The 27,138-nt window shown below is 42.5% G+C and overlaps 1 protein-coding gene across 3 annotated transcripts in view; it reads left to right on the plus strand.

Annotated features, from left to right (window-relative positions):
- The window catches only part of TRIQK (triple QxxK/R motif containing), a 59,501-nt gene extending 37,541 nt beyond the window's left edge, over positions 1 to 21,960 (plus strand). For 2 of the 3 annotated variants that reach the window (XM_066625553.1, XM_066625552.1), the window contains exons 3-4: positions 10,661 to 10,746; positions 16,545 to 18,932. In XM_066625553.1, the coding sequence (XP_066481650.1) occupies positions 10,661 to 10,746; positions 16,545 to 16,658 (200 nt within the window). In that variant the 3' untranslated portion in view covers positions 16,659 to 18,932. Of the gene's footprint in view, positions 1 to 10,660; positions 10,747 to 16,544; positions 18,933 to 21,853 lie in introns of those variants that run through there. The other variant, XR_010794369.1, reaches the window with a different exon arrangement.
- The last annotated feature ends 5,178 nt before the right edge of the window (positions 21,961 to 27,138 follow it).

Genomic DNA, 27,138 nt, shown 5'->3' on the forward strand with positions numbered 1-27,138 from the left:
GAGAAGAGAGAAGCTGTGATGCTCCAGGCTTGGGGGGGAGAGAGAGAGGCTGTGATGCTCCAGGCTTGGGGGGGGGGAGAGAGAGATTGTGATGCTCCAGGCTTGGGGGGGAGAGAGAGAGAGGCTGTGATGCTCCAGGCTTTGGGGGGGGAGAGAGAGGCTGTGATGCTCCAGGCTTGGGGGGGAGAGAGAAGCTGTGATGCTCCAGGCTTTGGGGGGGGGAGAGAGAGTCTGTGATGCTCCAGGTTTGGGGGGCAGAAGAGAGAGGCTGTGATGCTCCAGGCTTGGGGGGGGGAGAAAGAGGCTTTCCTGGGAGTAAGCCCCCTGACTCTAATGGGACTTACTTCAGAGTAGGCATGCACAGGATTGGGCAACGAGACTGCCACCCCACCCACGCTTTCCTGGGAGTGAGCCCCACTGATTCTGAGACTTACTTCTGAGTAGACACGCAGGCCTGGGTGCCCTCCAGTGTTGCCACAGTCCGCACCAGCACGGAGGGAAGGCAGGAGCCCCCCAGCCAGCTCAGCCTCTGACTGCCCGGGGAAGCAGAACAGAGCAGAGCAAGTGGGCAGGGGGCGGGGCCAGGGCCAGGGCGGAGGTTTTTTTTTTTTTTTAGTATTCGCTCCATAAGACGCACACACTTTCCCCCCCACTTTTTGGGGTGGAAAAAGTGCGTCTTATGGAGCGAAAAATACGGTAAGTTGCAGACTGACTATTCACATTTCGTCTAGTGAAATATATTGGTTGAACAACTGTCAAAGAAGTTTGCTTTGTGTTGCTTGTATAAACTAAACATTTTACAGCCCAATCCTGAGCTGCCCGGGGCGCCCAGGCTCAGCGGCACCAAGAAGGGCTGCCGCCAGATCTTGCACCTCCCGGGCTACCGCGGGAGGCGCCTTGGGAGAAGGGGACAAAAGTCCCCTTCCCCCAAGTAAGTTAAGCAGCCCCGCAATGGGGTTACTCACTTTACCACCGACCAAAAGGTCGGCGGTAAGGTAAAGGCATTCGTGTAGGGCGCACAGCCCATCACAAGTGCCTTGGATCCTGTGGAGCTCAGCTCTGCAGACCCATCCCTCCCCCAGGCACGCCTCCAGACCGCCCCCCTCCCCGCGTCACACTTTCCCATCACGCCTCCTCCCTGCCCTCTCTCCACCCCCCACCAGCCTCCCCCTCCCTGGAAAGCCTCCACCCCCTCCCCGGCCCTGCTTGCCGTGCTGCTGCTCGGCAGTTCGGGAGACTGCTGAACAATGGAAGCTGGGCTAGCACCAGCGGGAGCCCGGGGATGAGGCTGGCAAATGTGCCTTACGGCACGTTTGCAACAGTGCTTGATGGCACTGAGCCATGCCGCCGAGTACAGGATTGGGCTGTTAGGTGGCAAACCTTTTGGTGTATATGGCAGTTTTGCAGTACAGGTGGTTAACTTGGAATTTTTTTAAGTAAGTTCAGCTGTTTGAAGAGGGTTCTTTTTAAGTCCAATAGTAATAGTAAAATGTGGTTTTCATTACCAATAATTTAACAGATGTCCTTTGTAAATTTTTACACACAGTTGATTCAGACTTGTATTCTCTGGTATGTACTTTCACTTCTGGCTATAGCATTTAGCAAGGAGAATGGTAAATTAATCACAGATGCTTTGTTTTGGAGACTTACCAGCTGTAGAGTCATTATTAAAATAGATTGTTTGCAATAAAGGTAGTTTCAGTTGTTAATATCAACTTTTATTTCAGTCTGCAAATATTGTCAGTGTTAACTTTTGCCAAGATCGGATTAATGAAACAGATCCTGAGAGGTTGGAATTTCCTGTACACTGAAATTCTACAAGCAGAGTAGTCCTGTTTCTGCAAATGGTTCTTCTTTAGAATGGTTAGAGTAGTCTTGTATCAGATAAATATTTCTTGCTTGAAAAGCCAAACTGACAGCCCAATCCTGTCCTGCATTGGAACAGAGAGGCAGGCTGCCCTGTATCCAGCAGAGTTGGGGCTGGCTGTGGCACAACCTGGTTCAAGGGGAATCAACTCCCCTTCCCCCAGATAATGCAGCAACAGCCTGAATGGGGCTACTTGGATCTGCGCCACCGCTTTAGGTGGCACAGAACTGAGCAGCCTGGCACTAGGCCAGGCTACCTGGATGGGGGTTAGGATGACCTAAGTGCCAGATCCTGGCTCTACCCCCACCCAGACCCACCCCACCTGCCACCTGCCCTCCCTGCCCCAGAACACTCCCGCGATGTCTCCCCTCGCCTTCACCAGATTACCACCTGGTGGCCCACTGCCAGCACATACTTCCCCTTCACTGGTGCTGCTGGGAGTACATTTGGCCTCTAGAGGCTGGTGCATGTCTCCCGCACTGGGCTCCCAACTCACCTGGTGGCACAGAAGTGCTTTATGACACTTTTGTGACACTGGGAAGCCAGAGCAGGGGATGTGCACTGGCCTAGGGCGCTCTTTGGATTGCTCCCTCATTCCACCTAGGGGATCTTCATCATACGTGCACATGCACTGATGTGCATTCAAGTACGCAGTCTACATTGAGAACCCAACCAACTCTCATCCATATTTAAATTCATAGAGAGAGCACGGTTGCAAAAATTATACCAGCAGCACATAATTGTTTCAAATCACATAATTGTTAATTAATTGAGAATGTAAGGATGCTTGACTTTGTAGGTATATGCTTGGTAGGAAAGAGGAATACCTGGCCATGGTCTACACTCTGTAGACCATACGTGGCTCTGACCATGATGAAACAAACAAATAAAATGGATTGTTTCACCAAACAGCTTGTTGTAATACACACGGGACTTGCAGCTCAGTCCTGACTAAATTCCCACATGGTAATGCAGTGGTATGGGCTTCTTTGTATCCCTCAGGAGAATTTTGGCTGTTGGAGGTCTCCTTGGGGTAAGGGGACATTTGTTATGATCAACTTGCTGCTATGAGTCAACTTGGACTTGTGCCAGTGATATCACTGGTCCAAGTTGATCCATGCAGGTGGATCAAGCCCAGGAAGGGGCATAGGATATGGCATGAGCTGGCACTGGATTCTGCCCCCTCCCAGGCCTGATCTGCACTTTCCCCATTCCATTCCTTCTCCTGCCCCTGTGACTAGCTTACTACCTTGCAGCCACCAGTACCAGCAGGAAGGCTCTGGCCATTGTGATGGCTAGAAGCACTGTCACAAAGTGCTTAATGGTGCTTTAGTGACAGTGTGTGCTGGTGGAACACGTGTTCCACCGACACACCAGGTGAATAGATTTGGACTATTGGTATATTTCCTGATCCAATTTTTGGTTATATGACTCTGTCCCCTGACCCAGTGTTCCACAAATTAAGCTCAATTCCAGTGGTTTTCAAACTCTCAGGGAGAGTTTGAGAGCCATTAAGTCTTTGCTGCAGGCAGCGGGGGCAAAGGGAAGGCAATGCCCAGCATTGCACCTCTGATCTGGGCGCAGGGGCACGCGGCCACTCCCTGCAGCCTGCAGGAGCCTCCCGGGGGTCAGGAGAGCCTGGCACCAGCCTCAGCAGGGCTCTCCATGCAGCGCAGAGCCCTCCAGAAGGTGATCGCGACCACTTCTGGTTTTGCGATCGAGAAACAGGAAGTGGTTGCGATTGCCTTCTAGAGGGCTCTACACTGCGGGGGTAGCTCTGCTGAGGCTGACCCCCAGGAGGCTCCTGCAGGTGGCGGTGAGTGGCAGCATGCCCCTGTACCCAATCAGAGGCACGATGCTGGGCATCGTGTCTCTCCCTTCCCCTCCTCCCTGCCCCTTAGGGGAGAATTGCCCGGGGCTCTCAGGCTGGAGCCCAGTTTGAAATCCACTGCTCAATCCTAAACACAGAGAAAACCCTGAGGAACCCCTTTCAACATCTTCACCACATACTCTATATTTTTTTCTTTTATCGATTACATCTTTTTCCTCTATGCATCCAGATGATCTAAGGATTAACTCTGAATTATGCTGGGGAAATGCCAAGCAAATGGGATACCTATATAATTTTCTGTGCTTTTCCAAAGCTGTATTATCCTCTGTCCAATCCTGGCCCATCTCTGGAAATAGTAGGTATTTGGCATATAAATTGCATCTTGGTTGTCCTATCTTTTTTTCTCATCACAGATATGACTGGATAGTTCAGATTTTCTGAGATCTTGAAGTGAAACACTTTCCACTTGTCTTCTCCTTAAAGTCTTCAAAATCTGTGCTTAGAGTCCCAAGTGGATAAATGTCTACAGTTTGTTCACAAGTAAATTTTTTAACAGCTGTATGTCTTTAGTTGAAATTGGCTCCGAACAGTATTACAAGCTCTGATACATTTTGAAGCCAAGTTTCACTCTGGAGTGAATTTTTATGAGTTTATAAACTTGGTCAGTTCACAATGGAAATTCTGACAGGACCTTTACTATTACATAGCACACAGTAATATCATAACGATTTGTGGGGAGCAACCTATGTTTGCTCTCATTCCCTTATTCCACTGTGACCATCTTTGGCTGTTCCTATGAGAAAAGTACTACTCAAAGTCTTAGACATTAAAATATCTGCCACTTCTGTTGCATCGTATAGAATCCCAGAGAATCCATCTTATATCAATAAGGAAAATGCCTAATTTTAGAATTCTTGGGGCTAGAGATGGTTTTAACATCTAACTGATATAAAAGGGAAGATCTAGATGACATGAATTCCTGAAAAACAAAACAAAAATAAGAGGTAAATTTAAAAAGAAAGTCTACAGTTTATACTTACGTCCAAATTTGTAACTACAGACGATGTGGCTGCCCAACTGGACCACCATTATGGGAATTTGGCTGGTACTGCAGCTTCATGTCAGCCCAGTGCTGACATCATTGCCAAGCGACCTGGAAGCCAAAGCAATGACAGCACATCAACTGGAGTTGCTCATCTTGAGTGAAGTGGCAGTGGGAGTGTTTTAAACAGAGGAAAGAAGAGTGAGAAAACACAGACAGTGGAGAAAGCGAGATACACGAGAGAGCAGAAAGAAAAAGAATGGAGACAGCTGAGAGACCCAAGAATGGGACATCGGGGAGAAAGGAGAGAATAGATTTTAGGAGGGTGAACAGAACAGAGAGAAGAAGAAACAGGAGGGGAAAGTGGGAGAAGAGACCATGGGATGGTTACCACCAGAAAGGGCCAAAGGCTGGGACCAAGAGAGACATAGTGTAAAGCACAACCTGATGTGAAAGGTGGAAAGGGAGTGGAGAAAGAAAGACTTAAGTCTGGACAATAAGGAAGAAGAGCTGAAGGAAGTGAAGGGACTGCAGCAACTGAGGGCTTAGAGACAGTGTGACAGGGGAGTCCAAAAGGAAGCCAGGAGCCAAAGGAAATTTTGAACTAGCCCCGTTAGATAGACAGTGCAGCAATAGTGCTGTTGACCCCACTCTGAAAGGGCCAAGTAGACTAGAGGCAAAACGTAGCTGGCCCAAAGAGGTGTGAAAGCTGGCCTTGTATTTGAGCTACCCTTTGTAAGAACTTGGCAAAAGGTTACAATCAGAGAAGGCAAACCTATTACTCCTTTTTTTTGGTAATTCCTATGTGGGAACAAGCCATGTACTTGAGCATGCGGAACTGCCTCCAGATCTGTACTTCTTGCTTGTGCACTTGTACATGTCTTTTCCCAACCCCTATGACAGTGGTTTCTAGACCCAGAGTTGCAGCCCAATGTAAGGTCACAAAGACCTTCTGGAGGGTCACAGAGTCTTCTCCACCCCAACGCAGGAAGCCATTGACAGGCCCCTTACTAAACATGTTCTCCTCTGTAATGGCACTTTCCCCTCTAGTATTTTCTGTTGCTCTGAGATTGAGAAAGTGTTATCTCCATCATCCTCCCTCTACATAACATGCTCACACTTTCTGCCACTTTAAGGAGCAGGCACCAAAAGGGGAGGAGGGAAGGGCCAGAGGACGACAGAGATCATTGTGGTCCTGGTGCGGTCCGGGGATGCTGGAGCAACTGAGTTTTGTTGGAGAGGGGGACATGTGGCAAACTCTAACATGGGAAGCCAGTCTCTTCCCAGGGAGTGTAGAGTGTGTTGGCAGGAGCAGTGAGCAGTGTGAGGCCTCTGTGAGAGCTTCTGCCTGCCCTGCAAACCCCAGCAGTTGGGGTCTGGGGCAAACTCTTGCTCCGAAAGCCAGCAACCTTCCTTTCAGAGCCAGCAGCCTGTCAGCGTCCACACAGGCAACAGCATAACAATCTGGGGCCTTCCCTAAGAGCCCATACAAGTAGCACCCCCCTCCATACACACACACTCAGTTGGGGTCACCAGCTTTGTCCAGTCACCAGTGGCCCCTTAAGTGTGAGCACCTGGGTGAGCACAACCCAAATTAATTTTATTATTATTATTAGTTCCCAGACTCAGGGTTGCTACCTCTGTGGGGGGAGGGGGGGTTGCTACCATGTGTTTGCGTGTATGAGAGTGAGAGGGAGGAAGGGAGAGGGATTTCAGCAGGCAGAGCCTTCTCTCTGATCAAATCTAAAAAAAAAAAAAAAGAATTTGTCTTTTTTTTCTTTTGTTCCCCAACTGTGGGAGGGGGGATGAAAAAGAGGGAGTGAGACCTTTTTTTAAAATGACTTCAGCAGGCAGAGCTTTTACCCTGATCAAGCCTGAGGGGGGAAAAATTAAAATTTGCCTGTTTTTTTTTTTCTTTTGCTCCCCAACTCAGATCTGTAAGGGGGGTTGTGAAAAAGAGGGAGTGAGATCTTTTTAAAAAATGACTTCAGTGAGTATATCCTTCTTCCCTGATTAAACCTGAGCTCACCCACCAAATGGCGGCTGCTGAAAAAATGTGGCAAGTTTTATTTATTACCTGAATAATTATTATTAACGTGGACCAACTCCAAGGGTCACAAGATGACCAGAAAATTGAATTTAGGGTCACTGTCAAAAATGTCTGCAAACCACTGCCCTATAACATGGACCTTCCTCCATAGGCTGGAGTGAGTGGGGTGCATATATTGTTAGGCTCACTTTCTCTCATATTTTACATTGTGAGACATATAGAGGGGAAAGTACAGGGATTTGTAGTAGCTATTTCAATTAATTGACTGGCAGCCATTTCCTAATGGTACATAGCAGTGTATCCTGATGCATTTTGCAAGTGCAGAGTGTTATATTCAGGGCAGAATTTAGAATCCTACAAATCATAGCTATCATTTAAAGAAGAAGTAGGCCCCAGTCCAGGGATATTCTGGTTATATGGATCGATCCCCCCATGTTAAATAGTTGTTTGCAGTTGTGATCTGAGCTCTAAATCGGACTGTTTTTGCCACGCGTCAAGTGGGAGGGTGGTGCTTTGATTCAGTCCATCAATGTTTCCAAGAGGTTATCCTCAGAATCTTTTCCTCTAAAGTTGAAAATGTCTAATTTGCGTTTATTTAAAATCGGTAAAATAATCCCCTGTGAAAATGTCCCCACCTGTGGATCACCCTTGCAGGATAAGGGTGCAGTTTTCTAGGTGGTATGAATAAGAGCCCCCACCCCCAAAGAAAGTGTGTAGGCAATGCCTGCTCAAACTTTAGGCACTGGGGAGAGGAAAGAAAAAAGCAGGGATTTCCAGTAATCAGGGTTTCATTGCCTTTCACCCTTACCCTTGAGTAGCAGGATGGGAATAAATTATGCAAAACAAGCATAAATAAAAATAAGCTTGATACATCATTTATACAAGACAGATTGTCGAAATACAAAGCAATCTCGAAATACAAAGCAACCTCCTTCCTGCCATTAGAATTGTTTTTACCTCAATCCTCAATGGTGTTGAGCCCAAACAGTGGCAATTTTCACAAACATTTTCCCACCTTTCAGCAATCTTTTTGTACAGATATCTGTTCCATCATCCCAAGTGGTAGACAGAAACATAAATAGCAGAAAGATGGGACTTTGCCTGAGATCAGCCCAAGCAGAACAATTGGAGTCAGAGCCATACGCCAAGCGAGAAGCTTCTTCCAAGAACTGTTGCATGAGCCCTGTGCAGCCAAAGGTTGGCTGGGCTTATGCCACGTTTGGTGGTCCAGCCATTGATGGAAGGTCTTGGGTTGCCAACGGAGTACTGCATCACTGCCTGTTTGTTTGTTGGCTTGGGATCTTTCGGTGAAAAGCAGGATAAAATTAAATAAGGGTGCAATCCAAACTGCGCCTTGGGCCAGCACAAGTCCGTTGCCCAGGAGGGTTGCAAAGGTGCTGTAAGGCATGTTTGTGCCTCCTCAAGAGTCGGCTGGGCTGGTGTAGGGATGTGCACCAGCCTGCAGAAGCTGAATCCAGCCTCCACGCTGACCTCAACAGGGAGCCTTGTGTCGGCTGATGCAAGACTCTAGGGATGGTGGGGAGGAGGCAGGAGGGAGGCATTCTGGGGCAGGTGGTGGTTCCCAGGGGTGGGAAGTAGGAGGTGGGGCTGGGAACTGGCAGTTATGCCAGATCCCAGCCCCCATTCCTGAGCAGCACAGAGCAACCGCAAGCCACTCCACTCTCCTCGGACGTATGCCGCCTCTGGAGGTGGCGCAAGTCCAAGGAGACCCATTGAGGTTGCACTGGCTTACCCGGGGGTAAGGGTAAGAGTTTTCCCTTACGTCTGACTGAGCCACTGTGGGCCCCTATCTTGCACTGGATACAGGCCTCCTGGCCTGCCTATTCCAGTCCAAGATAGGATTGTGCTGTAAGTAAATAAAAAAAATAAACCAGGCTGATTGCTGTCTTGCCCCAGTTCAGCAATGTGTAAATTTTGTTGGTCAGAATGTGGATGTGGACCAGAATTCTGATGTGGACTGAAATGCACGTATCATTGAAAGTATCAAAGTGTGAACTGATAACTTCAGCATCCTAATATGCATCCATATTCTGTCTCAATAATTGCATGCAGCTAGAGTTGAATTGAGGTGAAAGTTTTGTGATACTATGCAGGAGGGCAATGAAAACCAAAGAGCAGCATCTCAATGGCCTGGTCAAGGGGATATGTTCCCTCCTTTCTTCTCCATTCAAACGGAAGGCAATAGGAAGACTTTGTATGCTCTCAGTTACTTCATTATAAAGTCAAATCTAATTCACTGTGTGGCACCATGAAATCCATTGTTCATTACATGTTGATGTTCATTACATGTTCTCTAACTGGGTGGGTCACACAGTGAGCATGTCCTTTCAAGTGAAAAATAATGGCAGAGGAGCAGCAAGATATCTGGAAAACTTTGGCTGTAAATATGTATAGCATATGCAGGGAACTGTGAAATTTAAGTTTTCTTTCTCATGGGACCTTCCCCTGTTCTGCTCCCTTCTTCATGGTGACATTTGTATCAACCTTTGAACCTTGGAAAGGTTTGTTGCAACACTAACCCTGAATATTTTTGCTTAGGATCATAGCTTTAAAGACTGTAAGACTATAGCTTACACCGCTAAGCTAACACTGATAGGCAGGCAGACATGCTGCCATAATATGGTGACAGGAGGCATGAAAAATGGATAGTGTTAAAACAACATGGTTCAAACCTATGCTTACTAGGCAGGAAGCCTATCTTACTTTTTCTAGAATTGAGTTTGAATGCAGAGCTAATAATCTTACAATATACAAACAGAATGGTAACTTACAAACCCACAAGAATTATCTTGAAAAAGAGGAGTTGTATTGATTAACCCCAGTCTTTGTGGTTGTGTACTTGTTGTCAATTAATTTTAACTTTTTCATTGCAGGGTTTTCTTTTTAAAATTTTCTGCATTTAATACAGCATGGCTACATGGTGTGCTATTGCCAGAATGATTTAGACCAGTGGTTCTCAAACATTTTAGCACCGGGACCCACTTTTTAGAATGGGACCCACCAAAAGTGTCAGAACTTGTCAGGACCCACCAAAAGTGATGTCATTAATCTGAAAGTGATATCATGGTTGGAGGTAACATAATCAATTTAAACTTCAAGCCTAAGCTGCAATCAGCCCTTTACACAGCACACTGGTGCTGTTATTTTGCATAGCTTGGAATTCAAGCATTCCAGCCCAGAATTCAAAGCAGAGTGCAGGCTTAGATTCTTCTCCAATCACACAGCCCTCTTCCCTTTCCAGCATCCCATCTTTCCAGGGCAAAGCACCATGCCTCTCTCCCACTGGGAGACCAATCTGCAGCTCTGTACCTTGTATTTTCAGCTCTGTATTTTCAGTGGTGGCTGAGGTAGGTGCTACATGGCCCATCTGAAATTGTACTGAATGATGTATGTTGGAATCTGGGGCCAAACCTTATGTGTAACCTGTGTTGTACCCACCCAAAGTTAAACCTATTTCCTTTCCTGTATCTGTAATAAATAAATAAAATATATTATATAAAAAAAATGAAATTGTCTCACAACCCACCTGATAGGTCCCAGTCCACAGTCTGAGCAACATTGGTTTAGACTAATCACTTATCAATAATGAAACCATCCCAAGCACAAAATAATAAACTGTTCATATTATACTGCCATATATTCCCTATTACAGCAAAGGTTTCAGAGTTTTTCACTCTGCAGCCAGCTCCAGTATGCTCACTTGCTCTTTGTAGTCATTAAAGACTGCAGTTGCTTTTTGTGCTTTGTAAGGAAAAATTTGAATATGCTGCAGATCTTAAAATAATTGTCCCTCGTTTACTGTGTTACATTTGCAGTAACAGTTCTTTTTACCCTCTCCCTCCGCAACAGGAAAACAAGATTACAAGAAAACCAGGCCAATGTTAAAAGCTACAAGATTAAAAGCAGAGGCCAAGAAAACCGCACCAGGCATCAAGGTATATCTATGTGATAGCTTACGCCAGCATCCTATAAAGGTTGAGTTTCTTTTCCCCATAGATGTCCTGTGTGAATATTGATCTTTGAGAGAGATTGTTTATGACAGTTCGAAACCCTAAGTGGAATGCCAGAATCTAAAATATTCATGACGGATTTCTTTTGCTTTAACCCACAATCAAACTAGAATAAATGAAGCTATAAGGCTGTAATACCAAGGAACCTTTACTTGGGAATTAGTCCATTTAACTCCATGAAATTTACTCGCACATTTGCATGCATAGGATTTGACTGCAAAGGGCTAAAGATTCAAAGGACTAAAGATGCATGATTGTTTTACTGCTGCCTATGAAGTACTGTGAGTCCTAGACATGCAGTGAATGAATTAAGGATTTTTACGTACCATTGATAATCATGATGGTATTTTAAAAAATAGGTGTAACTGTTAAGTCTTAGTAGTTATATATATATATATATATATATATATATATATATATATATATATATATATATATATTGTCATTAATATATATAGCATACATCCAGGCTATAGTTTTCATTTTTCTCTCCAGCATGGAAAATTATTGCCTTCCCTATCAATGATTTTGAAACTTCCTGTTTTTAAAGAATAGGGAAGATATAATTATGATTTAACAAGTAAAGGTAACAAATATTAATATGAAGGATGTATGCAATATACTGTATTCTTCTTCCCCTCATGACCCTCATGACCCTGTTGTCGAATTTGGCTAAACATATGTAGCTGGTTTAAATTGCATCCAATATATTCCCCTCAATTTATTTTTGTTTCAAAATAAATTAACATAAAATCAGGTTAGAAACCCATGCAGGCAGAGAGAGAGAGAGATGCAGATCAGGAAAAGATTCAAAAAAATGAGCTGTTTCTTTATGAAGGGAATTTCAGTAATGTTCAAAGAAGAACATTTTCTTGTTTCTGGCAGACAAGAAATCAATTTTTTTCCAAGTTATAGCTTATAGCAAATGGCAAGGTATTACTACCAAGCTGTAACAGCTGTTGAGCTGCCAGATGATGTATTTGGTTGTCTTCCAGAATTTGCTATTATAATCATGAAACAGTGGTTTCTTTTCACTCCCTGATAGCTGATCTCGATCAAGCATTGCCATGCAATGCGGTCTGTTTTCACAACATAATCTCCTCAGTTAGTGCTGTGTGTCAGGTTTTAATGAGAAAAAGTAGATTGCCTTTTTTGTGGTTTGTTAAAAGGTAGATTATTAACTGACTGAATTGTATGGTTTTTTCCTCCCCATTTGGAGTAAATTTACCTTTTTCCTTGGGAGCTAGTTCATTGTAGAATGGACCTGGACCTGGCTTAAACTGGAGACAACAAGATATAATAAGATCCCAGCCTCAGTTGCTTGTCTGTAATATGGAAATAACAAAACATCACTTAATTGACTGAATTGTGGTTAGTGAACAAGATGGAGCACTTTTCATATTCAAAGTGTATGAAATAAACAAATTAATAAAAATTTCAAAAGAGGATTTATATTTCACTGTTCTGGTTCTGTGGTCTAATGTTTAGGGCTGGTTCACACATTAATGTGCCTTGCATAATTCCGAGCATTTGCTTACAGTTGTTGACTTGCAGTTATATGTGTGAATGTTCTCCTATAGAAAGCTGTCTTTTTGAGGCCTTGAGCACAAGGTTTGGTTTTGAATGAGCTAGCCTTAGGTATACAGACTCCATCTCCTCCCCCTTCCTCCCGTTTCATGTTATATAACTTTCTATTATATGAGCCATAGTCTGCCATAATAGCCATTGTTTACAATTATAGAACTGGGGCTGGAGGGGGGCATTACTGATGGATCTCTGCTCTGCCGGATCCAGAACTCTGTGTCAGGCCTTCCAGCCCAGCATGGAGTCTCTCAAGTGTGCCCCAGCAAAATAGCCAGTACAGACTTGAGAAGCCCCGTTGTGGGGCTTGGGGTTTCCCGAGGGGAAGGGGGTTAGTCCACTGCTTCCCAGTGGCTGCTGGATGGAGCTGTAGCCATTTTGGTGCCGCTGTTGTAGCAAGCGCTGGGAAGCTTAGGATTGGGCTGTTAAGAGCTGGACAGGTGAAGAAGTGAGACAAAACACAAAGAAGGCATGAAGTGTACCTAATGAAGTTTCTGGATAATAGGACATGAAATATCTATTAAGCTAAGAATGATGCTTTCATATCATCTCAGAAACATTCACGTAATTTGAGCATTCTTAAAAATGTTCTGATTATTACTTACCTTGTTCATTATTATCCGGGAAAATAGACTGAGTTTTCCCTCAGGGATATAGTTTGCACAAAAAGTTTACTAAGTTTGCTATCTCAAAGTGCACAAATCTTCACTTCCCTCCAAAATGGGCATTAAACTCTTCCAAACCAATCCCATTGTGGCACTTTTGATATTACAACTGGCATGCTAATTAGTCTATACTGTCAAATTTTGATTGCTTGTCATTTTTATGCTGAATTGAAAGTAACAAAGTTTTGTTTAGTCGTCATTTAATACTTTGTTAATTTCCCCTATGAGTGATTTTTATCTATGTTGATAATGTCAACATAGTAACTTGTGGGCAATAAATATCAGACATTTTTGACTCTGTAGTTGAAGAAGGTGCTAGGCAGCATAATTAATCCGCCCTTCTACCTATATTAAAAATTCTCAGTACGTTTAGATTTTTCCTGTTAAAACCGCCGCTGAAGGTTGCTTTGAAGTGATTTTCTATTATTCATCCAGAGTTAGTGTGAGCAAGCTAATTATAACGATCATTCATTTTTCGTTTTAACCTCCCCATACCATTACGTTGAAGAATGCTATGGAGATATTCTATGTCTCTATATTCTCTATATCTCTGTGCAACTTTTGTTGTATTCCCAGCTTGCCTGGACAGATATGAACTAGCCAATCATGAACGCAGCTGATACTAGTTTCCATAGTCACCGTGACAATGCAGTTCGGACTGTTGCACCCCCTCTTGTGATAAGAAATGTTTTTCAACCCAATCCTAACCAACTTTCCAAAGCCAATTTAGGGATGCGACAGCCTGTGCTCGCTGTGTCAGCCCAAATCCTACCAGTAATCCCCCTGGCACCCAACAGAGAGCTTATCTGCTTCAGTGGGCACATGCCTCTGAGTGATGGCAGCAGGTTGGCACAGGTCTTGCCAGTGGCACTGTAGGCTTCCGTGCTGCTGCAATGTGCCTTATGGCACATTTGTGACAGCATGCATGCCTGTTCTGCCAGCACTAACTGGCATAGGATTGGGCTGTGGGTATCAAATGCTGTGCTGTAGGATTTTGTTGTCCACTCCAAAGCAACTGGAGCCTGCAGTTGTGTGTCACTTATTGCTTCTTCTTAAGATGAGGAGCGGGTGCCTGGTGGATCTGGGAGCACAGTGGTAGACACAAGAAAATAAGTGAATCCTGTCTTATGTTGTTGCTGTTTTTTTGAATATACAGAAGTCTATAACATAATCAAAAGAAGAAGGCATGGCTTATAATATTATTCTTGTGTTCCTTATAATTGCTGGTTAGGATTCTGAGGAAAAGTATACCAACAATTTACATACTTTAAAAAAAATCTTTAATGAGCCAAATTATTTGTATGAAAAAAGAAATTGGCACTATCTTCAGAATAATGATCCACAGAGAGATGTGAGGTAAAATAAGCCGTAATATTTGAAAATGTATTAGGTGGCGTATACTAAATTATGGATCTAAAATACTGATAGCATATAAAATGCATTCATGTAAATGCAAATGAAGTCTGTTCTGTGGGAGCTGATCAGGTTGGGGAGCTGATTTTTTAAAAATGGAAGTGACAAAGTTATTTAACTCTTTCAAGGGCTTGGAATGGCACTGTTTGCTGTCTGTGGATCAAGAGAACTGGCATAATTGTGAGTGCAGAAAACATGGAGTTGTGAAAAATGGGAAAACCATCAAACCATTTTGAAGGAATAAAATAGTTGCATGTTACACAAGATGTGCATGTTTGTAGATGAGAGAGAGGAAATTTTTATATCCCACCTCCTCCTCAGAGGGATCCGAAATGGCTTGCAACATAATTTGAAATAGAATAACCAATAAAATCAACAGCAATAAAACAAATTTTAAAATTATATATGAAAAAGAGCCGGACAGTCTAATCTAACCTGCACTGAAATAGGCAGGCCAGCTGAGTTGGAAGTGGACGAAGCGAAACTCGGGAGTAAAGGGACTTATGTCTCCTTACCTAAGTAATGTTCCAGCCACCACAATGGGGCTACTTAGATCTGCACCAGCTCAGTCGCTCGTGCAGATCCAAGCAGGTTGGTGTAGCTCCAGGCTGCTTGGGAGGGGGCTTAGGATCCAACCTAAGTGCTGGAGGCTTGTCTCACCCCTCCTGGACCCAGTCTGCCCACCATCCCTCCTCCCCCACCCCAAAACATCCCATTCCACTCTTCCCAGCAGCCACCCCTCACGCTGGTCGCCATCAGCTAGCACAACCTTACCCATGTCAGATATCAAGGAGGCTGGATTCGAATATCCTTGCACCGGCCAACTTGAAAGCGGCTGCCGCTGAGAAGACTCTCCTATATGTGTCTTTCAGAGTCACATAAGACAATAGATTGTCTGACTGCAAGTGCCCTCCCCCTAAAGATTTTACAGCATTGGTAGATTCCTGCCCTTCATTCGATCTCAGGGTCAGGCTTGTTCATGTAAAGCGGCATTTGCCAAACCATGACCCACCCAAGTCTGTAACATGACACTCTAGGCAGTCACGTCTGCCCAGAAATGCAGGTGCAGAGCCTGCTGGGGCAGTGGGCTACAGATGCGACTACCTAGAGTTTCACATTATGGTGGGCTCAGGTGGGCTTTTTCCAAACAGCACAGTGGAACAGTAAGAGCGGGTCTGAGTGGGGGCTGCTTTTCACATGCACATTGGTTGCGAGTTTAGTGACCACAGATGTAAAGTCATAGACATCCAGCATTTTAAAAAATGACATGGAGCAATTACTTTTACCTTTAAAATAAATTTTTTTTAAGGGAGCTGGAAGTGGTATCCCTGTAAAGAAACTGGGGCAAAGCATACTGCACTACCTTCTCCAGGTTCTTCCAACAGTTAATTGGAGACATGGACTATAATCTGAGAGCAGCTCAGCTCATTCCACCTGACAAATTCCATGAACCCAGTAGATCTTTTTTTTTTTTTTAATGTGAAATGTAGTATTGCAAAACTACTTTTTAAACTGCTTTTTGAATACAGGGAAATTTCAGTCATGTTGTAGTATGGAGGAAGCTCCTCTTTCAAATGTCAAAATATTTCAGATGTTACCCTGAATTTGTAAATGTCAGAGAGCACTGCCAGCAAGTATGGTAATGTCAGGTGAAACACTGATGTACATGGGCCTGCTTCCCCCTTTATGCATTCACTTAACGTTCACACATTGCTTTTTTCCACGGGAAAGGTTGGGACTGCTCACATAGTAAATGAAACCCACACTGCCTGAACCAGCCTTCAGTTTAAATATTTTTATTAGGTCAGCTCCAGTTTTTGTAGTCCTCTTACCTTTCCCCCCATAATTTGAGCAGTGAGGCCTGGTGTATTGCTTTCTGTTATGTAGAGAGTGAATACATACACGATGATGATAATCAGACTGTGTTTGAGAGAATAGCATTATCTACTAAATATCTCTAGATAAAAGTATGGATGTTTATTAATGAAAATGATTTTTTGTCCTTTATTAATCTGAGATGACATATCTAACCTTTTCCCCCCCAAAATTGTGTCATTGCTACAGGAAGTCAGCCTTGTCCTTGCAGCTATATTGGTATTTCTGTTGGCCTGTTATGCTTTCTTTTATCTCAAGCTATCTGAAGAAGTTGACCTTGATTTGGCTCAAGATGAAAACTAGCGGATGTCTGTTTTGAAGTTCATTGATGGAGAAGTGTTGCCTTGACCAACTCAAATCATGAACAAATAATCTCTTCACTGCAGTAGACATAGCTTGGACTACTTCCTTTCGTTCAGAAGCTAATAATACCAATGGTAATATTTCAGCCAAACTTACAGAACATAACAAGGAATTCTGCAGTTTTTGACTGATGTTGACCTTCTTCATAGCTTGTTTCTCAGGCTGAAAATATTCCAGAAGACAATTTGCTGCATTTCTTATCATTATTGGGTTGGTGGATTGACTCTGATGTCATTGGAGTCACTTCTGGATTAGATTAGTTTTCAAAGGACCCCAACAAATGAAAATAAATATTATACAAAGCAAAACTAAATAAGATGGAACAGAATTACATTACATTGCCCATGGTGTCAGTGGATACACTTGCATTATTAATACTTACAATGTCCCATTATTTGCTGTGGGAAAGACATAAGCACAGACTGAACTATCACATTAAAGTGGGAATGAAATGTGTTTAACCTTGGCAGAACCAGAGTTCTGTGGTTCAAAGTGGTTATAAGCTGGTGCAAAGCAATTGTGCGGATGCAGCAGCGAAGCACAGGGTAGCTGTACTATTCGAAACTGTGAATTACATGTGAATATAGAAGGAAGACAGCCATATCCATGACAATGCAACCAGGGTTATCTTGTGCCCCATTGTATATGATACAACCAGAGTTAAGCATTTTTATATACGATTTTAGTGAGAGAATAAAGCATTTACTTAAATATCTCCTGTTCAAAATAATTGGGTTTAAGTATGCTTAATTTTGACTAGTGTATGCCCATTGGTATTCAATGGAAAACATGAAGAGCACCCATGTGCCAAGAGATCAAAAAGTCGTGAGGATGCTGAATAGGAGAAGACTAGTGAGTTGTTTTGTTTTTTTTAACCAAACAGTTTGCAAAGACCATCTATTCAGTTCTATTAGGAAAGAATGCTAGGATCTCAACTGAGAAAATAAATAGAAGCAAAAACTAGTTCTTTTATCAGGCTATAAATAATATGATAAAAGGCAGAGTAGGGAGGATTAAGCCAAATATTTGAAGGTTTGGTCAAATTACAATGTAATGAGCAATAGGGGATAAGGAGAAGGATACCTTCTAGTAATGTATATACTGCCATATTTTCCAGTGAATAGAATATAAAGAGAGCTTATGTTTGAAGTCAGCCTTGACCAAAATCTATGAATCAAAGCCTCCAAATCAAGACATATCAGAAGAAAATACCTCCAAACAAACATGCTTTAATAATTTGTAATTGCAGCACATCTATGCTCAAAACACAGTATCACAAGTTAGCTTCTCTGCTTGGAAGGAACCTTCCATTTTATTTTTATTTCAGTCTCATCCTGGCTCCTTTGTGCATGTGCATCAGCAGTCATCTTTTTCATTCACTGCCAACTGTTCAAGGCACATGTGTTCTGTCAGAAATGGCACCTGGATGACAGAAGCTCAAGCATTCACATATGCCTCTGAAGCAGAGTTCCTTGCCTCTTGGGCTATCTGAACAAGTGTAAATAGAAAGTTTAGTCGGTGTTGATTTTAATTAGCACATTGCTTCATTAATATAAAGTTGAAATTCTGTTTTAATTATGCTGTTGCTGGTGCTTATAATATCAACATGGAAGATACAGGGTTGTTAGTGTTTTTCTTTTTTTTAATCTTTTGCAATTAAATAGTAATTTTTCATTAGTTCTTGTAATGGTTAGCAAGCTGTTTTCATACATAGGTCTAGTGAACTAGGAACATCCTGGCTTCTTCAGACAATGAAAATAGTACATTTTGTAAGGAAAGTTTTAGTATGATTATTGACATTTTGAAACAGATTTTACCTTCCTGACCATAATGCTCCTCAGTTTAATTGATGGGCCCATTCAGAACTTATTTTAAATTGTTGTTCCTTTTTGTTTTAATGTCAGTTGTTGACCAATGTTCAAGTGTAAAGGTTTGACTCACAAAGAGAACATTCCTCACACAGGTAACACCATGCAGATCAATTCAGAGAGGGAACATTTGTATTTTATGTTTAAAGTTTTGCTTTACTTGGCATGGCATGATAATTAAGAGTGTTTATGACTAAGGAAATTATAGACACTACATTGAGACTGCAGAAATATGTGATAAATGCTTTTTAGAGAACATTGTAATGAATTCCACCTGTACTTTTGAAAATGAAACTGACCAATAAATTAGCAAAGATTGCATGTGTATTCTTCCCTCTCAGCAAAATAGTGAACATCCAGTTACCTCTTTCATATAACTTATCAGGCTGGCACTATAATATTGTTATGGAAAAATAACCACTCCCCCCCAACACACTCACTACTACAAAAATAATGTAATTTATGACCTTGGCACTCCATGTTGTTGCATGATCATACATCCCAGTTTCCATGACCTTCCTCCCCATTTTCTAGGGGGGGGGGGGGAAGTGTGTGATCGGATGTTTGAATAGTGGTGTACTCCACGCAAGCGTGCAGTGGGAGTAAGAGGTTTTGCACTTGTTCTTTCAGCACATGAAGATAGCACTGGACAGTAAGGGCACAATCATAGGTCACCCTTGGGCCAGCAGAAGTCCCTTGTGCTGGCCCAGGAGGGTCACAAACGTGCTGTAAAACATGCTTGCGCCTCCTCTAGAGTCAGCTGGGCCGGTGCAAGGATGCCTCCAGCCTGAATCCAGCCTCTGCGCCAACTCTGACAGGGAGCCTTGCCGAGCTTGACCGATGCAAGGCTCTGGGGTGGGCGGAAAGGTGGTGAGAGGGACATGTTCTGGGCTGGGGGGAGGGTGGATGAAGGGCGGTCCTGGGGCAGGCGGGTGGGGAGCGGGAGACAGGCTGGGACCTGGCAGATATGCCAGATTCTAGCCCCTGTTCCCAAGCAGTTCAGAGCGGATGCAAGCCGCTCTACTCTTCTCTGACTTATGCCACCTCCACAGGTGGCGCAAGTCCTAGGAGACCCATTGGGGCTACAGTGGCTTACCCGGTAAGAGTTTCCCCTTACCTCTGACTGAACCACTTTGGGCACCTATCTTGCTCTGGATACAGCGCAAGCTTCTTGGCCTGCCTGATCCAGCGCAAGATGGAATTGTGCTTTAAATTGAGTTAGGTCTGTCAGAAAGACAATGATGGATTTTTTTTTTAAAAGAGATGTACAAGTTTCTCCCTGTGCACACTGAATGGGAAAATTCACATTTTGGAAAATAAGGCAAACAAATTTTAAGGCTATGGCTTTAGCTCTCTGCATCAGCAGAGAACACGTCGAAAAACAAACAAACAAATTCCCAAAAGGCAATGTGGCTTTTCTCCCTGGCATTCTTAATGAGATCAGGTCTCCCTGCATATCACAACTGGACTGCCCAAAACATGGTAAGGTTTGGCAAAAGGGGAGGATGATTGTGATTTGGCATTGGGGGGGGGGGGAACACGAGGAATTCTCCAGCTCTGAAGGCAGAAGAAATTTAGATGTTCATAACGCAATTGCCTCTTCTTTGAAGCAAGCATTAACAGTGTATAAAACTCTTCTTGGCCTAGGCTTAACAAATTCTTCCAACTTCTCTTGATTCTTTCAAATTCATATCCTTTTACACTACTGTTTAACTTACCTCAGTGCACCATATTCAACATATGTGTTGAATATATGTAATATGTGGGAATTTGTGCACATGTATGTAGATACACACATACGTGCTGCCAAGGAAAGAGAAAAAATATTATTTCACATGTCAGTGCACTTAGTTGAGAGCAACCTCTCCTCATTTTACTGCAACTCAAATTGATGGGGAAAGGGGGAAAACAAGGTGCCAGTGTCTCTCACACAGATGTCTCAGCATTATTTTGAAGCTCACTCGGTGCAATCCTAACCCCTTATGACAGTACTTTCCAGCACTGACATAAGGGCAGTGCAGCTCCGAGGTAAAGGATCAAACATTCCCTTACTTTGAAGAGTCCTCCGTGAGTGACACCCAACTGCAGGATTCAGCGCATGTCCCATTGACACCACTATGCCAGTGCTGGAAAGCACTATGGGGTTAGGATTGCGCCCTTAGATGAATGAGTGTACCCAACTGTGAAATATTACATGTAGGTGGCTTTCTTATTTTTAAAATGGGGCAATATGTTTATTGTTCCTAATTGAGACAACAGTATTGGTTATTGTCTGTAGCATAAGCTTTGAACTAGAATCACTGGGATAAAATAGTGACAGAACCATTGTGTCCCTGACAACTGTGTCCTGATGTTAGATGTACTTTAAATGCAAAGATAGAGTTAGGGCTGGGACAGGCGACTTAAGATGTATAGCAAGGGGTTTGTTGCCCAGTTAGAGTGGGTTGCAAAGGACCAGACATAAACGTCCAGGGAGACCAATTACCACAACATATTTTACCAGGGCACAATAGTCCAGGACACAAATACCCTAGTACCATTCTTACTGGATGTGTGCCAGCTGGCTATCTGTCTTGTGCTTGGACACTAACATTTGAGTGTAATCGTGCCTGAATAATTAGAGTTGTTTCTCACAACTAATGGAGGAAAAAGTCATGATATAGAGGTGTCCCCTGATATCTGCAGATCCGATTTATCTATGGATCCAGTTATCTGCAGAAAGCTTATATCAAGACAGGCAGGCAGCCTGCAGCTAGAGGGAACAACTCAGTGAAAATTAACAGGAAGCAGGAAGCGCGTTTGCTGAGAATCCTATCTAGCTGTTTGTCTGCTTGTCTTGCTATAAGCTTTCTGCTTATAACATCTGGTTAAAGGAAGTACACAATTTCTTCATGTGGCTACAAACAACATAAACGAAGAAAACTGGTGTGGGAGGCCTTGGTGATAGGACTCCCCCATATAAGTGGTTTCCCGTATCCATGATGAGGCTAGTAACGCATCCCTGTGAATACAGGGGAAATGCCTGTAATCATATGCCATGAAAATAAGGACATTTAATTTGCTGAAATTTGGCTTACATATTCACTGTAATATGGGGAAGATTTTTGTCCTGGGCTTGAAAGCGGGCTGAGGGCTTCTTCCACTGCTTGCTGTTTCCTGTCTGTGAGCAGCAATGGGAGCAAAGGAAAGGCCGGCCTTGCTTTATGCAAGGTCTTTTATTTTTTAAAAAATAATTTTTTTAATTAGTATTTTATTTGTTTATTACAGATACAGGTGAGGAAAATGAGTTATGGGCCTGGTACTACACAGGTTACACATGAAGGTATTGGCCATAGATGACAACATGCATTATTCCAAAAAAGCAATCAGACGACTAAAAGAAACACAATAGTCATCAATACAAAAGCTATCATATTTGTCAGTATAAAAATTTGGATTTATCTAAACACTCAATATTGTTTAACTAAAATTATCTATCCAGTCATAAAAAGTCTTCCAATATTTTCTTACTCTGCCTAAATTTCTCCCTTTCATTCTTTCTGTTAAAACTTCCATTTCTGCTGTTTCATAAATTTTGTCTATTAAATTTTCTCTACTTGGAACGACTGTAGATTTCCATTTTTGCGCAAACAATATTCTTGCCGCTGTAACAATATGTACAGTAAGGTATTTCATATATTGGTCTTTAATTTCTGATGTCACATTTAGGAGGAATATTTCTGGTTTGAATGGTAATACACAATTCAATATCTCTTATGCAAGGTCTTTTAAAGGTCTCTTGAGCTATTGTCAAACCTTCATTTTTTCATACAAGTTCCATCTTTAATATATTCATTTATGTAAATTTATTCAAATTTGAAATGTAAATTAATTCATTTTTTCCCAGCCCCTGATACAGTGTCAGAGAGATGATGTGGCCCTTCTGCCAAAAAGTTTGGACAACCCTGTTCTAAAGTTTGGGTGTCAATAGTGGAAAAACCTCTTCTTGTTAACACCAGGTGGTGGGGACACTTAAAGACAGGACTCTGAAGATGATCTAATTCATGTGAGAGAAGGTGAACCTTGGTTTGTGGCTACTCATGATGTTCTGACCATATATATTGTTTTATTGCAAGTCACTATGGTTGTGTGATCTACAGAAGTGGGTATAAATAATGAATATATAAGCCTATGATTGATGCCATGCAAAACTCTGCCTCATAGTACCAGCTTCAGAGGGCAGAGATACCTGGGTACATTCTAGGGGCCCATGACCCTAGAATGGTCTCAGGAGGAAAACATAGAGTCATATGTTGACTAGATGTTCTTAGCAATGTGTTCAGCTCATACTGTTCTGGGATCAATATTGCAACTGACTATATGGGACCAAAAAATTTTAAAAGCACTTTAATGAACTCCTGTGTATAACAGAGAGTATGGATCCAGATAAGAAAGTGGCGATTAACAGAGATGGTATTGCTTTAGTTTGTTGTCATTTATCCTGAAGTAACTCTACAGTCCCGCCACTCGATGTTTAGATGTTTGCAATCATGTTTGCAAAATTGATTTCTTCATGGATTCTGAAGGCAAGGACTATCCCTCCACTTAGCATGGCATCTCTTTCTTGTGCGAAAGAGTTGCTGCCGAAAGCTCTGCTTAAATTAGTGTGCTATTGCTTTGCCGGAGCAAGCTCTCAATGACAAATAGATTGTCAAATTGAGATACACAACTATAGATCAGTGTTTTGAAGACATTACCTTCCGAAAAGACACTGGGCCAAGGCAGAAACATCCAATTATGGGGGAAATCTCCTCTCAAGATACGTTGCCAACGTTTGGACTCATTATTAGCTTTAATAATGAGACGAAAGAGCCCTGGAACTCTCATCTTTTATTTATCACAGCTTGGTGGTGTTTGTGGGAGAGGCGATGTGGCACCAAGGTAAAGAATTTCCAGAGAAGAGCAGCTTGAGAATGGCGAAGATTAATGAACAGATAAAGACACATATGATTGCCTGCCTTTTCAGAACAAGCAGCTACTAGCTCATTAAGCCAGTGAGAACTCTTGAGACAGTTGTTACAAACAGCCTTGCACTGAGCAGAAAATGGTGGTGTCCCCGTTCACATTTATAACTACTCCTGACATGACCGCCAGAGAGAAGCCTGAAAGAATTGCATATTTTGCAAGAATGTTTTTTCTTCAAGATGAGCTTGAGAGATGGTTTCTTCAAGGGGAAAATGCCTTTTCGAATATAAACTTGTCCCTTAAGTGAAAAAGCACCTCTCCCTTTTGTTTCTAGTAAGTGATTACAAATAAACTGTAGTAGTAACTTTTTCATGCTGGGCAAACGTGCTCCTGCAAACCAGCCAAAGATGCACAGTTATCTCTATTATGTATGTAGCTACATAGGTGGGTAGGTTTATTATTTCCTACCTATAGTTAAAATCACTGAATGCAGAACTCTTATCCCTTGATACCATTTCCCTCCCTTGCCACAATAAACCTGGTGTCAACAGCTGAGACACCATATGTTGGTGCAAGCATTTTGATTACACTGAACACTTCATCAGCAAAATAGAAATGTAATTCATGGACAACTAGAAAGTCATAGTTAACTAACAAATTAGCAGCAAACAAATACTCGTGTTAAAATCATGAGAAGCAGCTGTGAGGGCGAACCCCAAGATATGCTAATAGACCTTGTCAGCATAGCCCACAGATAAGACAGGGCCATTAAAGTCATGTGCCCCCATCCAACAAACAAGACCTTCGCACAGAAGCAAATCCTCATTTGCATTGCTGCATTATCTGAGATCCATTGGCTGAGATTATCATTATTAGTAGTAGTAGTATTAGTATACTTAATAGTATTATTAATAGTATTATTAATATTTATAATACTATAATAGTATTAATATACTGCTTTTCAACTAAAAGTTCACAAAGTGGTTTACAGAGAAAATCAAGTAACTAATGGCTCCCTGTCCCAAAAGGGCTCACAATCTAAAAAGATGCAGAAGAACACAAGCAGACAACCACTAGAAAAGACACTGCTGGGGTCAGGACCCCCTGCTAAATAAAAGAGGAGCATCCACTTGAAAAAGTACCTCTTACCCAATTAGCAGAGTACTTGTGATTAGAACTAGATCAAAGGCAAAGAGATTTGAAAATGATTACCGGTAATTTTGACTTAACAACACACCCCTTTTTCACTAGTGACTTAAATGTGGAGGAGAGCACCTGAGCAGGCACAGCTGGATTTTCTAGTGTTTTGATTTGAAATAACATCCAGTGCCACACACCTTCCCCCTCCTCAAGTGCTGTTCCACAAATTGCTTAAGTTTTGAAACTCCCCTGAGGTATGGTGTGAAGAAAGGCAACACAGCTTTCTGCCTTTGGGGCATATATTGCCAGAAAGGGCAAGCAAAATTATCAGTTGCTGCAGTATGCAAGCACATTTCTAACTGGGCATCTTGTGATGGCCCAGCGCCAGGAGCACTTTAATCCCAGGACAACAGAATCGTTCAGTGGTAGTTTTCTGTGCTTTCCCAAGATCACCAAAAGAAGAAGCATTACATAAATGCAAATTATGTTTTCTTCTTATATCTAGATCAGTGTTTCTCAAACTGTGGGTCAGGACCTACTAGGTGGGTTGCGAGCCAATTTCAGGTGGGTCCCCATTCATTTCAATATTTTATTTTTAATATATTAGACTTGATGCTATCATGGTATATGACTGCATTTGGGGAAGCATTAGAGACCTGTGCTTTTAACAAACTACTATGTATATTCTTTTAACAATGTTAGTAAATGGGACTTACTCCTGGGTAAGTGTGGGTAGCATTGCAGCCTAGATTGTTAAAAATGTTCCTGCTTGATGATGTCACTTCTGGTCATGACATCACTTCCGGTGGGTCCTGACAGATTCTCATTCTAAAAAGTGGGTCCCGGTGCTAAATGTGTGAGAACCACTGATCTAGATGGTGGGATCGAGTTTAGACGCTTGTTCCATTAGACAAGTTAATCCACACCAGACATATCTCTGCCAGTCAGGGAAATCCAGGTGATTTTTTTTTTTTGCCACCTGGTTTCCACTTATTAGTTTTGTAAATGGGATAAACACTGTGCACAAACTATCCGCTAAATATTTTTACTTTTGGAAATATAGAAATTGTATGCCGATTTTGTTACTCCTTTTTATTCAGTTAATTTTATATTTGACTGTACATATTGCCAATACTGTACATAATGGGGGAGGGATAGGATTGTTTACATGCTGCTCATTTGTAAAAACCAATAAGCACATCAAATAAACAACAGAGATGCTACTTTAATAAAACTGTTAGAACAAATATGCAAAGATATATGAGCAGTATCTTGGATGATCTTCTGAATGTATTTGCTCTGTGTTTTTATATTGGCTTGCAAAGTGTATAAAGAGTCACTTGATAATATATGAATTTAATAAACAAGTGGACATAAAGAAAAGACTTTCCAGATGATTTTTTGCATTACAGGTTTATTATCCTGGTAGGTTCTTTAATTTATCTGTAGAGCATCATTACATCAGCTGTGCAGAATACTCCAAGGAATCTTCACAAGTATGCCAAACCTGTTGCACGCTTTGATCAGACTTGTGCTGCTAAGATGTTAATTCTAAAAGCACCCTAACTGGAAAGTGATTACCAGTTGAACTGAACATGTCAGTCAAAACCAGATGAATCATGGCATAGCTGAAAAACTTATGGATTCCTTACATTTGTAGTGGCCTGCACAAGCCACACTCAGGAGGTAAGAAATCAGGTGCCTGGGATATTCCACTAGAATTATGTACAATTATGAAGCTCCAGCTTTGAGGGATTCCGGGGGGGGGGGGGAGGGAAGTAATGCAAGCCCCCCATGAACTCCTTCCCCAATTCTTTGCAAAGCATGTGTGCTTCCCCCCCCCCCCATGGTGCCTGGGAACCAGTCCTTCATGCTGCCACTTGTAATTATAGCGAACTCTTGCCTGTTCACTACCTGGTTTCCAGTTAGCTTTTCTGGCTGGGCAACTTTAAGGGTATGCAGCTGAGAAAGCTACCCAGGCAGTGGATGGGTAAGTGTTCTCCTGCATTGCTGCCTCCTGCCCCCCCCCCCCCATTAGGCCATGGATCCTGGCTGGCTCATTGGGTGATGGTGGGAAGCAATTACAGCAGTAGATGATGTTCCCATGGACCTGGCTCAGGCTGCAATCCTATGCACACTTACCTGGAAGTATGTCCTATTGAATACAGGAAGTATTTTGAGTAGTAATGAATAGGATCATGCTGTTACTGTGCAGTGATAAGGAGCAATAGCAGCAGCAGACGTTGCTCTCTCCAGCACATGGCTCACCCATAGAACCCGCTCCCAGCCAAGATGCATGCATTTGGTTTGTATGGCTGATTCTGGATTTTAGTAGGAAGTCAATCTTGTGAAATGGATCTATATGCATTTGATGGTATGTGTGTGGCTCAGAATGTTCAGAATCAAAACATTTACCAGGTCTATTTTACTATATGCTTCCCTAGTTTTCTCCTGCCTTCATCCTCCTC

This window comes from Tiliqua scincoides, chromosome 4 (assembly GCF_035046505.1).
Source record: "Tiliqua scincoides isolate rTilSci1 chromosome 4, rTilSci1.hap2, whole genome shotgun sequence".
Classification (NCBI taxonomy): domain Eukaryota; kingdom Metazoa; phylum Chordata; class Lepidosauria; order Squamata; family Scincidae; genus Tiliqua; species Tiliqua scincoides.